Genomic DNA, 13,084 nt, shown 5'->3' on the forward strand with positions numbered 1-13,084 from the left:
ATATATATATATATATATTATAATAATAAAAGTGTATAGTCCAACTTAAATGCTTTGTGTAGTATTCCAGCTGTATAACGGCTTGATACCCCTGACTATTGTTTAACCTATACTCTTTTTCTATTGCCTATTATTATGTTTAATGCACTTGCAATATTTAAAAGATACTGAGAACCACTGAGAATACCCTGCCACCTAGTGTTCAAAAAACAAATGGTACATAAAATGCAAAATATAAATCTATTTATTTTTATTATTCACTTCATCAAAAATGTCCCATGTTACATTAGTCATGATTAAAGATTATAGAGGTACCAAATCAATAAGTAAAAATAATCAAGGTTGGTAAAGCCAGCTTGACTAGTCTTCCAGTATATAGTTGGGATTCACCACCAAGAACGGATCCTCCTCCAGGACGGGCTCGTCTCCATCCTCACTGATCTTTTTCAGCCCTGTTTTAGTCAGCTCTATGATGATATGATCCTTAAAAAGAAAGAGGCATTTTACACTACTTCAGTTCAGGTAAACAACGCCTTGTCAAGCTGAAGACTGATAAAACAGCGATAAAGAGTAATAATGCATACTGACATAATGGATGAGTCTGTACAGCACTCTTTCAATGAGGTTCTTCTTAGCGACGAGTTCAGCTTCTGAATCAATTTCACTCTCCATTTCTTTCAGGTACCAGTTAATAAGTTCACTTTTCTTCAGAGAGGACTCCTCATCCACTAAAAACACAAAGTTTAAAAACACAAAGTCCTTCAGTTTACGCTCTTTATAACTTTCAATACATCTACACAATCTGGTGTCTGGAATGCTTTGAGATCAAAATTAATCCAAAATGAGTGCTAAATGAGAAAGTTGGTTGTTCTGTCACTTTTATGAATTGCACAGTAATTCATGGTTTACATAGCAAAGAATGACAGGCTGACCTACACTGTTAACCTGTTAAATATATAATAATAATAATATAAAAAGTAATGACATCAGAGAAATAGTTTAATAATCAGTGACTGTTGCACATCAAATAACTTTAAAGGTGCCCTAGAATTAAAAAATTGAATTTACCTTGGCATAGTTAAATAAGTGTTCAGTACATGGAAATGACATACAGTGAGTCTCAAACTCCATTGTTTACTCCTCCTTATATAAATCTCATTTGTTTAAAAGACCTCCGAAGAACAGCCGAATCTCAACATAACACCGACTGTTACATAACAGTCGGGATCATTAATATGTACGCCCCCAATATTTGCATATGCCAGCGCATGTTCAAGGCATTAGACAAGGGCAGCCAGTATTAACGTCTGGATCTGTGCACAGCTGAATCATCAGACTAGGTAAACAAGCAAGAACAATCGCGAAAAATGGCATAATCTGATGTATGCATGCAGCATGCATGACAAACACTTTGTAAAGATCCATTTTGAGGGTTATATTAGCTGTGTGAACTTTGTTTATGCAATGATAGAGTCGAGAGCTGGTGGAGAGCGCAAGCAATTAAAGGGGCCGCAGCCTGAATCGGCGCATTTCTAATTATGCCCCAAAATAGGCAGTTAAAAAAATTAATAAAAAAAATCTATGGGGTATTTTGAGCTGAAACTTCACAGACTCATTCAGGTGACACCTTAGACTTATATTACATCTTGTAAAAAAACTTTCAATGGCACCTTTAAGTCTCAATGGGAAAATAAAATGAATGAGAGAAACAAACACTGTCTGAGATATTATTGTAATGGAAAAAAATAAGGACTTGCGTTGTTCCATCTTTTGCATGTGCAGCACCAGCAGGTTGGAGACCCTCTTGTACTCTGCAAATGTCATTCTGATAGCAGGTTTGGTTACTGCTGGCTTCTCCTGCTTTTCTGGCTCATCAGTGTCCATGGCCTCCACCGGATGACCGTTCACGTCACCTCCATTTTGACCTTCTGTCTCTTTACCAAACAGCTCATTCTGATCTGTGGAAGCACAACTGAAATCAGTCATTTCATTCAAGTTCCTTCTACACCGCATGACCTCTGCTGTTAGATTTTATTGATGACATTGCTGAACATGATGAAATAACTGGTAATGACTGTTAAATGGATGGTGAGTGATACATTCATAAAAAATAGAGTGGCAAAAAGTATTTGGATACTTAAGACACTTTAACAGCAAGTGGCATTTGTTTTTTTTTTTACTGTTAAGAGTAGAGAGTCATTATAGTGGAGATATTTGACAAATGGCCCTATATCACAAAAAGGAAATTAATAGTATAAAAGATAGTTATCTCACCATTCACATTGTTGTCATCCTGCTCCTGGTCAAAATTGATGTCGGGTGAGTCGACACGAATGATGGACTTATTCAGGAGTCTAAACGCTTCCTTCACATGTTTGGGTTGAACCTTTCCAAAGGAAGAGAACATATTTCAAACTCTACATAAGTGGTGTCTGATGCATACTGATATATGAAGAATCATTTTATGGGAAGAGCACTTACAAGTCTAGTCAAATTTATTTATATAGCACTCTATGAAATACAGATTTCAAAGCAGATTTACAGTGATAAAGAAAATTCAGTGATGCAAATGAATAAATTCTGCTGTAAAGCAGTTCTATAAAGACAATAGTAAACAGTCATTCAGTTAAAATCAGTTTAGTGTTGATTCAGTTCATTATGGAATGAATTCAATTCAACTATAAAGCAACTGAGGAGAAAACAGTGATGTCATCATCCACTGTTTTTACAAATGCTAGAAATGTGGCTTTTAAAAGAAAGATTGGTATCAAAGAGCACACACAGGTTCCTAACTGATGATGAAGACTTGACAGAGCAGCCATCAAGTGTTAAAAAATGTATTATGTGCAGAGGTTTTTGGTCAAATAATTAAAACCTGTTTTTTTGTTTTCAAAATTTTAGTAGTAGGAAATTACTAATTATTATCCTGTTAGTTTTGTGAACTGGTATGTTTTGTCAGGCTGCAAAGAAATTAGAGGTGAACATCATCAGTATCTCAGTGAAAACTAGCATCATGTTTCATAATGATATCTCCCCAAGGGTAGTATGTACAGGGTGAAAAGCAACGGTCCTAATACTGAGCCTTGCGTTACTCCATACTGAACTTGTGATTGATATAACATCTCTTTATTTACTGCTATAAATTGATATAATTGAACCATGCCAATGTGATTCCACTAATGCCAACATAACTTTTGAGCCCATTCAAAAAAATGTTGTGGTCGATAATATCAAATGCAGCACCATTAGTCCAGTAACACAAAAAGTAATTTGAAACTCTAATGAGAGCAATCTCAGTACTATGATATGGTCTAAATCCTGACAGACCTCGTCTGAGCAGTAGAGTCTGGCCATGGCCTCAGACAGACGCAGCATACTCTCCAGCTGCCTCACTGTGATTCGCCAGGCTGATTTGGTGGTTCCTCCTCCATCCCGCTGCCGCAGACGCTTGTACTGGTCCACCACGAACTCCTGAGCCTCTGAGGTTATCTACAGATGCAGGGTTATGAGGGGAATATTAAAAATAAATACAATTAAAAGGAACAGTTTAACCAAAAATGGTCATTTTAATGCTATTCCAAACTCATATGACTTTCTCCAGATTGTCTAGCTCAAAAAAAATAAGATTTGAGATCTACAGCGAAGGACTAGATTTCACTGAATGGAAACTTGAATAAACTATAGTGTCTTGCCTTTGGTTGAAACTGGCGGGCGAACAGTATGTATCTCTGGATTTCATCAGTACTGTAAACTCTTTCTACAGACTCAATGTTCCTGGCATGAAGATCTACAATCCGACGGGCGATGGCGTAGTCTGTAACCTGGTAGAATAAAAAAAAAAAAAAAAAAAAAAATGCATGTGTCATTTTTGAAGTGCTTTACACATGTACACTACTGTTCAAAAATTTGGGGTCGATAAGATTTTTTTTTTAATGTTTGCAAAAGAAGTCTCTTATGCTCAACAAAGCTGCATTTATTTGATCAAAAAGACTTCAGTGTCACATGATCCTTCAGATCCTTCAGATTCTAATATGCTGATTTGCTGCTCAAGAAACATTTCTCATTATTATATAAGCAATTGTGCTGCTTAATATTTTTGTGGAAACAATGATACTTTTCTCCATGATTCTTTGACGAAAAGAACAGCATTTATTTGAAATAGAAATCTTTTGTAATATTATAAAAGTCTTTACCATCACTTTCTATCAATTCAATGAATCATTGCTGAATAAAAGTATTGATTTAAAGAAATATATATATATATATATATATATATATATATATATATATATATATATATATATATATATATATATATATATATATATATAACTAACATCTAATATAAGAAATGATATGTTGTCTGACCTCATTGCATTCATCCACCAGTATGAAGAAAAGATCAAATCTGGACATGATAGGTGCTGACATGTTGACGTTCTGTTTCAGAGACTTGGCACGGTTATATCTGCCATCTATGGGGTTGGCAGCAGCCAGGATGGATGTGCGAGCATTCAGAGTGGCCTTGAACATACAGAAAGGGTTAGATAAAGTGGATTACAGATTAAACAGACAATGCTTTTCGACAATAGACATGCCCGAAAGAGGAACGCACACCTTAACGCCTGCCTTTGTGATGGAGATGGTCTGCTGCTCCATGGCTTCATGGATGGCCACCTGGTCCTTAAGGTCCATTTTATCAAATTCATCAATACAACAAACCCCCTATAAAACAAGACATTAAATAGTATTAGATTTTCTGAAGACAAATATGATTGCTAGCTTTTTCTGGGAGGTTGTCTGATCATTGCTATAGAGTGCTGCAGGGATGATGCATTTTTGAAGGCCAAAACCTAGAAACGAATCAGCATTTTATAACTTCAGGTTCAACCATCCTGAAGTCAAATGCCTGAAATAAAGTCTGTGTTGAACAAAAGCTCAAGATATTTTCACAGATTTTATTCTTTGATATAAAATACATCAGTAATACACTCCTGAATATTTTTTAAACTATAACTTCCTGAAAAAAGTAGTTAACAAGTTGGCTAAAAGGGACTACAGAGGTTGTTGGGGACATTAAACGTCTCATTAAACTACTCAAAGTTTCAGGGATAATGCTTTTTAAATAAAGACTGAAAGAGTTTTGGAAGCTTAATGGTGGTGACACTGAAGTCATGTGACCATAGTGTCATTTGTATATAGCCTACATTGTGAAATTTGTGAAGATTATCATAATGAACATGTAAGAATCATTTTTTGTTGGTCACAGAGCTTATTTTCTGCAATAATCCAAAAGCCAATGGAAAAATCCTATTGGGATTTTGTTGAGTGAACCAGGGTTATGCTAATTTCTGTGTTGGCCAACAAAAATATGTCATCACTGCAATGCTCTATTCTGCTAAGATGGTAGAGGTGGTTGCTTACTGGTCAAAACAGCAATCCTCCAAGTATAAACAATAGGAATTAATTTAAAATGGACAATATACATTATCAGCCAACATGAGGGCTCCTGCTTCAATGACAAACTCATGCGACTCCTCGTCTTTGACCACAGCAGCAGTCAGACCGGCGGCACTGCTGGCTTTACCACTGGTGTACACTGCTCTGGGGGCAAAATCCTCCACATGCCTGAGGGAAAAAACACAAATACATCCCCATCCAGCCATTAGACACGCCAATGATCTGTATTTTAGGTTGAAACGGTCAGAGAAAGCGTTTCTCACACATCATATTTACTTGAGGAACTGGCTCTTAGATGTACTCGGGTCTCCAACTATACACACGTTGATGTCGCCACGTAAAGACGTCCCCTCCATGGTCGTCTTGGCAACACCACCAAATAACATCAGCAGAATCCCACGTTTAATTTCATCATTACCTGAAAAACAAAGCCAAAAGTGATTAAGAAAGCCGTCTAGCAGATGGCAGTTCAACACAAGACATGGAGAAAGTAGAGATAACTCTGAAAATGAAGTAGAAGTGAGCAAGGAAATCAAGTTAACTTGATACCAAGTGCCTCAACCTGTTAATATTCCCATTCACCTTATTTTGAACTTAAGAGTAGGTATGGCCATTTGTAACCATCATCCACTTAGTTATTTTAGCTGTACAAAAATCCATTACACTGCTTGATAATGCAAACTGGTATGTGTTATCATACTTTAATTTATAATGTAATCATGAACACTGGTTCGTAGCTCAACCTGTTTTAGTGTTCACTGCACTTTATTTACCTATAGTCGCCAATGAATCAGAAGTCTCGCACTCACAGAAAATGTGAATACAAAACCTATAACCAATGAACAACACTTATCATTGAGAAATGACTGGCAAGCACCGTGAATGGTTGGGAAGAGACTTGTGCAGAGGTTGTGGTAGAGATTCTTGTCTTGGCTCATCTCAAACACTTTCTCCCATTCCTGCACGGTCATCTGGTTCTTCACGCTCTCAGCTGTCTGATCCTCCTGACGAAGCTCCTTCCCTCCAAACTAAAAACATTGCAATAAACATGGAATCGCTCACAAAACTGACAAGTGATATACAGTAGCTGGAAGGTTTAAAGAAAACAAAAACAAAAATATTAATATGGCTGCCAAAGTTAAAGAAATGTGAGAATAAATTTGTGGTTTTAATTTAGCTAAAAACTAAATCTGAAAAAGTCTGAGTAAATAATTTTGGATAACTGGGTAACAGAACATTACGGAAGAGGATTAGGGCCAAGCAATATTAAAAAAATAAAACCATCTCGAGATTAAAGTTGTTAAATTTCGAGAAAAAAGTCAAAATAAAATGTTGAGAATAAAGTCATTAAATTACGAGAAAAAAGTCGTTATATTACGAGAACAAATTCGTTAAACTGAGAAAAATGTCATTCAATTTCGAGAAAAAAAGTAGAGATAAAATGTTGAGAATAAAGTCATTAAATTACGAGAAAAAAAGTTGTTAAATTACGTGAACAAATTCGTTAAACTGAGAAAAATGTTGTTAAATTTCGAGAAAAAAGTCGAGATAAAATGTTGAGAATAAAGTCATTAAATTACGAGAAAAAAGTCGTTAAAACACGTCGTTAAACGACTTTTTTTCCCTCATAATTTAACATATTTGTTTTCGTAATTTAACGACTTTTTTCTCGTAATTTAACTACTTTAATCTCGAGATGGTTTTATTTTTTTTATTATTGCTTGGCCCTAATCCTCTTCCGTAGAACATTGTCATGTTATCAGGTGAAAAATTATACCAGTCCTAGTAAAAGGTCTTCAGCAACGAGTCGCCTCTTTATATTTTTGCCAAATTTTACATATTGCTACTTTAGCATACTTTTTGGCAACGGTAAAGTGCGTCCACGCACCTTATCCAAGTTATGTGCAGCAAATAGACACCGTTTCTATCATTGTATTTTGGAAAATGTATTTTATTAGCTATTTTTGCTGAACATTTCCGGTTGTTGAAATTGTGCATCACTATATAATGACCTTTAATTAATGACATTAGGGCTGTAGCAGGTGGACTGCTGTGGACTAATGAGAATTTATTACATTTTTCTTTATTTTTACTTAATTTACTAGATGCCATTGACTTTGAAATGAAAAAAATATTTAGAATTTAAGCTAAATGTGGGATTTATAATGTTAATGCCGCCCCAAAAATTCAGAATTAATGTTTTTTTAAATCAGTTGGCAGCAAATGTTTTGTGAAGACAATATACATGAGCCAAAACATTATGACAGTCACAGGTGAAGAGAATATTGTTGATCATTTCCTAACAAGGCCACATATTACGGTCTGGGTAGATTAGATGGTAAGCAGACAATCGACTCTTATAATCAACAAGAAATGGGCAGGAATAAATAACTGAGCGACTTTGACAAGAGCTAGATTGTTATGGCAAGGCGACTGGTTCAGAGAGTCTCTAAAAGGCCAAGGCTTGTGGATTGCTCCCGGTCAGCAGTGGTGAATTTACCACCTGTGGTTCGAGGAGGGACAAACCACAAACCGGTGACAGGGTGTTGGCCGCCCAAGGGTCATCGAAGGCTATCCCATCTGGCCCAAGCCAACAGAAGGTCTACTGTGGCACAAGTCACACTAAATTTGAATGATGGTTATGGGAAGAAGGAGTTACAACACACAATTCAGTGTGATGCTCTGGGCAGTGTTCTGCTGGAATGGGAAACCCTGGGTCCAGCCATTCATGTACATGTAAATTTGACACGTACCACATTCAGGTACACCCCTTCATGACAATGGTGTTCCCTGGTGGAAGTGGCCTCTTTCAGCAGGATAATGCACCCTGTCACACTGCACACATGGTTTGAGGAACATGATGAAGAGTTTGAGGTGTTGCCCTGACCTCCAAGATCAAGCCAACTGAGCATCTGTGAGATGTGCTGGACCAACATGTTCAATGCACAGCATCTCCACCTCACAATCTACAGGACTTAAAGGATCTGCTTCTAACGTCTTTGTGCCAGATACCACAGGACCCCTTCATATTAGGCAGGTGGTCATAATGTTTTGGTTCATCGATGTATACAAAGCAATGCATATCTGCTACAATTTGTGCAGTGATAAACGGCTCTTACCCGTGGATTCGTTGGGGCCACATTGTTAGCCAGGAAGGCCAGTCTGTAGGAGAGTTCTCTGACACCCAAAGCCTTCAGCCCCTGAATGCCATCGGCCTCAAAGCCCTCCTTCCCCGTCACCCTGCTGCTGGTTTCTGCTCGTGTACCTAGAAAGATGAGAAGAAATATTCCAATATGACTGAAAATAATAAACAATGTACATGTGGGCAAATGGCTTCCCTTTTCTTTTGTTTTTTCATACAGTAAAGACAAACCCATCAATTTTAGACATACTCTATACATTTTATAAAATCTGTTTTGCATTAATAGAAAAATAGAACAGAACCAGCGAGTGCCATGGCAGACACATCAGGCACAACAATCAGTGTGCCGGTGAAATCACAGCGATCTCCTGCTTGTGCGGTTTCCACAGCCTCTGCCCTCAGAATCACCTCCACACTGCGGGGAATGGAGCCTCTCGGCAGCTCTGCCTGCGTCTCCTGGATGCGCACCTGAAGAAGTCAAACAGGTTCAGGACAAACTACCCATACATCAAGGGTAGCACACCAGCCCATTTAGAACAAATAGATAATCAATGAAGATTATAATGTACCATTCAGTATTTACAGACAAATTATACATAAAATTAGAGTTAATACAACTATTCAGAATTAATTGCAATTTAAATTTGCATTTAAAAGTGATACTGACTTTGTGATCAGCAACTCAGTTGGTGGAAATTTTTTAGATTTTCTAAAAGTTGATTAACAAAATATTTAAACTATTTAAAAAGACACCATGAAATCAAAATGGACATTCTTGTTTTTTATGGAAATTCAGTATTTATTATAAATGATTTATCTGTGCACATTTTTTTTTTTTTTTAATAAATCATGCACCCTCATAATTTATCAAAATAACTTCCCTCCATCTTGCAGTTACATCTCTTCTCTGATTACAGGTTTATTGGCGCAAGGGCAGGGCAACCTGTCACTCACATGAGATCAACCAACAGCAAACCACAACCATCCAATCAATTCCCGTGGACAAAATTAAGCCCTTCCCTACATTTTTTCCTGTTCAAGAAGCCGTTTTACTAAGATATACATTAGAATATTAAAGAAAACACTATCACAACTTCCGTTTTATGCCAGCTTTAAGGAAACACTTCATGCATGTAAATATGCTTGGTCCTACTTTATATTAAGTGGCCTTAACTACTATGCATTTAATAATAATCATTTGATACAATGCACTTATTGTGTACATACATGTTTTTACATTGTACTTTTTTTTATAAACACCTGCATGTAATTACACCTGTAATTAATTTCTGTAATTACATTTATAATTACACTGTTGACCCATCCCTTACACCTTAACCCACACTTAAACCTACCCATACCACCAAACCTGTCCCTAACCTTACCCGCATCCCACTTCAATAGCAGAAAAAGTGTTTTGCAATTCAATATGAACCCAATAAGTACATTGTACTTATTTTATTTTTTTATTTAAGTACATAGTAGTTAAGGCCACTTAATATAAAGTGGGACCATATTCTTTGTTTCCTGTAAAAAATAAAAAACAACAACATCAGCAGCATCACTTAAGAAAAATGTAAAATTATGAGACTTATAAAACATGGGATTTGCTTTAAAAGCAAAATCTCATTCAAAGAAAACAGCCATTAAAAACTGCTAACTTAAGCTTTATAATTAACTAAAAGTTCTTATTCTTTTATGTTGGTTGTTTTCTGAAAGTTTAGAAGCTGCAATTGCAAAATTGTCAAAGCTGTATATTCTTACTTTCTGGAAGTCAACAAAGCGTGACTTGTTTGTGTCGAGCATGAAGCGGCGGCGGTTGGCACACACAGGGTTCTTGCAGATAGTCGGCTGTGTGTATTTGAACTGCTGCTCCACATCTTTGATGACAGACTGACAGTCCAGACAGAGAAAGGTGCCACTGACCAGCTCTGGATGCACGGGGTGGGTTCGCACCACCTGACCACTGATGCGTAACAGAGTGCCGATGCGGGCGGTGGAGAGCTCGCGGATCCTGGAAAGCACAGAGCAAGTGACGTTACTCGTTTCACATGGGTCAAAAAGAGGGTGAAAAATTTAATTGAAATAAAAAAGATGCAAATGATAGAAATATGTGGAACTATAAGCATGACATGAGCACTTTAAAGTTGTAGGAGGGTCCAAATCCTACAAAACAGAAATACTTACTTTTGCCTAGATGGAAATTCTGAAAAAGCCACATAAAACTCTTTGGATGGTGGAATATTTCCATGATCTCGGGCAAAGTGGCGAACTGCTCTGCAGAGAAACGGGTAAACCCTGAAAAAACACATTAGAACAGATAATATGAGCGTAATATAAGACTGCAGCAAACTGATGACTGATTCATGATTCAACAAATGATCATTCTCCAATAATACAACAATTATTGATTTAACAAACATGGAAAACATTTGAATTCCCAGTCAACTGAAGAATTTTTAAATATATGAAATTAAGAAGGGATATGGCAGTCTGTAAAAACATTTGCTCCTAAAGCACATAAAGTACCATAGTACTACCATGATTATACCATGGTATATGATAATTAATAATGGTACTGATATATGGTAATATCTGACATCACTGCTACGTGGTACTGCCACATTACTTTTTTTGTACAGGGTTGTTGTGAGTCATAAGTAATTTAATGCATGTATTTTTCGCATAGGCCCATCTAATTTGCATATCAATAGTTTTTGGGGATAAATAATATTGTAATAAGACAGCTGCTGTGGCTGTTCACCTGTAATATTCCTCCTGAATGGTGGTGGCGAGCTGCTGGTTGTAGTGCTCGATGTTACTGAAGCTCACGGTCAGCGTGTTTCTCTCAGGTCTGATCAGCTCTTGCGCGTCGGACAGGTACAAAGCATCGCCGTTTTTATCCTGAAACCTGATCAATCAGACATATTTTATAAGTTAAGTTCATTTAGCTCTTCATATAAAAGTACTGCAACCAACTGCACTCACTCTTCCAAGAACTCCAGAAATAACTTCTGACACTTCTCGGACAGCTCATCGCGCACTTGCACGCCCGCGGGCGCAGCTTCAGGTCCGGGCTCCATCAGGCACGCGCTCAGCTGACACACACCTGTACCAGGTAATGAGCCGCCCAATCATAAACATGCGCCGTGACGTCGACTAAACGACGTGCCATGCATGGAAATTCATAGCGAATATCCTCTCTGTTGTACAGACATCTGTTCTCCTACAGGGGGCGTTAGTCGGTTTCAGAATACAGTAGCCTAAATATGCATCGACGTCACTTTCCCGCCGGAACGTGCTCCCTCAGCTGGACTGAGTGGCAAAAGAACCTGCTGCATGACTGGATTTAATAGGGGAAAACTAACGAATTACACTAAAGGTTGGGTTCGAAAGTGTTCCTTACAACTTGTCAAATAAACCTAATCCATGGATATTGACATGCAGCCAGGAATCGTGTTTCCTGACATTTATATGTGCCTGATTTAGACGCCGGGGAAATACAGCAAATCTGCCTGTGAATGTTTTACAATATAGGTAGGTTTAAATCCGCGTAATATATATCGTCATATTGTCCAGCCCTAAAACATATATAGTATAGTTTTTGTCAGTGTTTATTTAAAAACACCCAATTATGCAGAATATAAGATGGAAAATATTTAATTGATGATTTGTCAACATAATATATAACAATACAATATATACGGTATGATTTTACCTCAAAATCAATAACTGCAAATCCATGTTTCTCTGCCTGGAGTCCAGCTGTTTCTGTGAATTGCAGTGATCCATTTGCTTCTTTTTCTGTTGCTTTCTGCAGTTTTTAAATATATACCTCAGGGTTTGTGTCAAATAGCTATTAGCTATTAGTCAATCACAAAGCTCTTTCCCGTTTTGGATGTGTTTTGTGTGTTTTTCGCAGCATTCACGCTGAAAACCAATGCTGCCGCTCAGTCTTTGTGCCACTCAGTGGGCGTGACCGCAGTTGTAACGGTCGACGGTGACGTCACGTGCATACCATCCTTATGTAGCCCCGCCTCTTTTCAGCGTTGCGCTCGTTGTCTTTTGACTTCCGGTTTGTATTTCCACAGCGATATTACATTTATGAATGAACTGCTCGTTTTAAAATCTTCCCGATCTACTGACATTTGTTAAGACATCTGCTTTAAACATAACAATGCTCATGATAACTTTCATTAACTCTACAACAAGTAAATCCACTTAACCAACTAATTATTCTTTGACAGCGATGCCATAGAAATGTACAGAGCTACCGCAAAACGGAAGTTCAAAGACAATTTTATAAAGATGGCGGCGCGCTTGTTTCTCTGGTAAATAAGGTCTACTTATCTGTATTTTATCAGAGTAACGTTACTTTCATAACTTTTACTTTACTTTTTACTCTACGAAGCTTCATAAAAACATTTCGCTCGTGATTTTTAACAGAAGAAATCGAAAACACATCCAATTCGTGAAGAATCG

The 13,084-nt window shown here is 37.2% G+C and overlaps 1 protein-coding gene across 1 annotated transcript; it reads right to left on the bottom strand.

The window, feature by feature from the left end:
• Positions 1-226: 226 nt before the first annotated feature.
• mcm6l (MCM6 minichromosome maintenance deficient 6, like) lies at positions 227-11,752 on the bottom strand. The gene is made up of 17 exons (XM_048162594.1): positions 11,591-11,752; positions 11,367-11,513; positions 10,790-10,900; positions 10,367-10,616; positions 8,905-9,070; positions 8,580-8,725; positions 6,338-6,488; positions 5,737-5,878; positions 5,487-5,628; positions 4,618-4,725; positions 4,369-4,524; positions 3,693-3,821; positions 3,328-3,489; positions 2,275-2,386; positions 1,758-1,958; positions 589-728; positions 227-483 (listed from the first exon to the last, which is right to left on the bottom strand). Exons 1-17 carry the CDS (start codon positions 11,683-11,685, stop codon positions 361-363), a joined length of 2,481 nt encoding a protein of 826 aa, XP_048018551.1. The 5' UTR covers positions 11,686-11,752; the 3' UTR covers positions 227-360.
• Positions 11,753-13,084: the final 1,332 nt, after the last annotated feature.

The sequence above is a fragment of the Megalobrama amblycephala genome, linkage group LG17, assembly GCF_018812025.1.
Source record: "Megalobrama amblycephala isolate DHTTF-2021 linkage group LG17, ASM1881202v1, whole genome shotgun sequence".
In the NCBI taxonomy this organism is placed as follows: Eukaryota; Metazoa; Chordata; class Actinopteri; order Cypriniformes; family Xenocyprididae; genus Megalobrama; species Megalobrama amblycephala.

Excerpts from the sequence above, each read along its gene's own strand:
- mcm6l (XM_048162594.1), bottom strand. The coding sequence starts at position 11,685 with ATGGAGCCCGGACCTGAAGCTGCGCCCGCGGGCGTGCAAGTGCGCGAT. Across the intron at positions 11,514-11,590 it reads TTTCTGGAGTTCTTGGAAGA|GTTTCAGGATAAAAACGGCG; the intron begins GTGAGTGCAGTT and ends CTGATTGATCAG. Across the intron at positions 3,490-3,692 it reads CCCGCCAGTTTCAACCAAAG|ATAACCTCAGAGGCTCAGGA; the intron begins GCAAGACACTAT and ends CTGCATCTGTAG.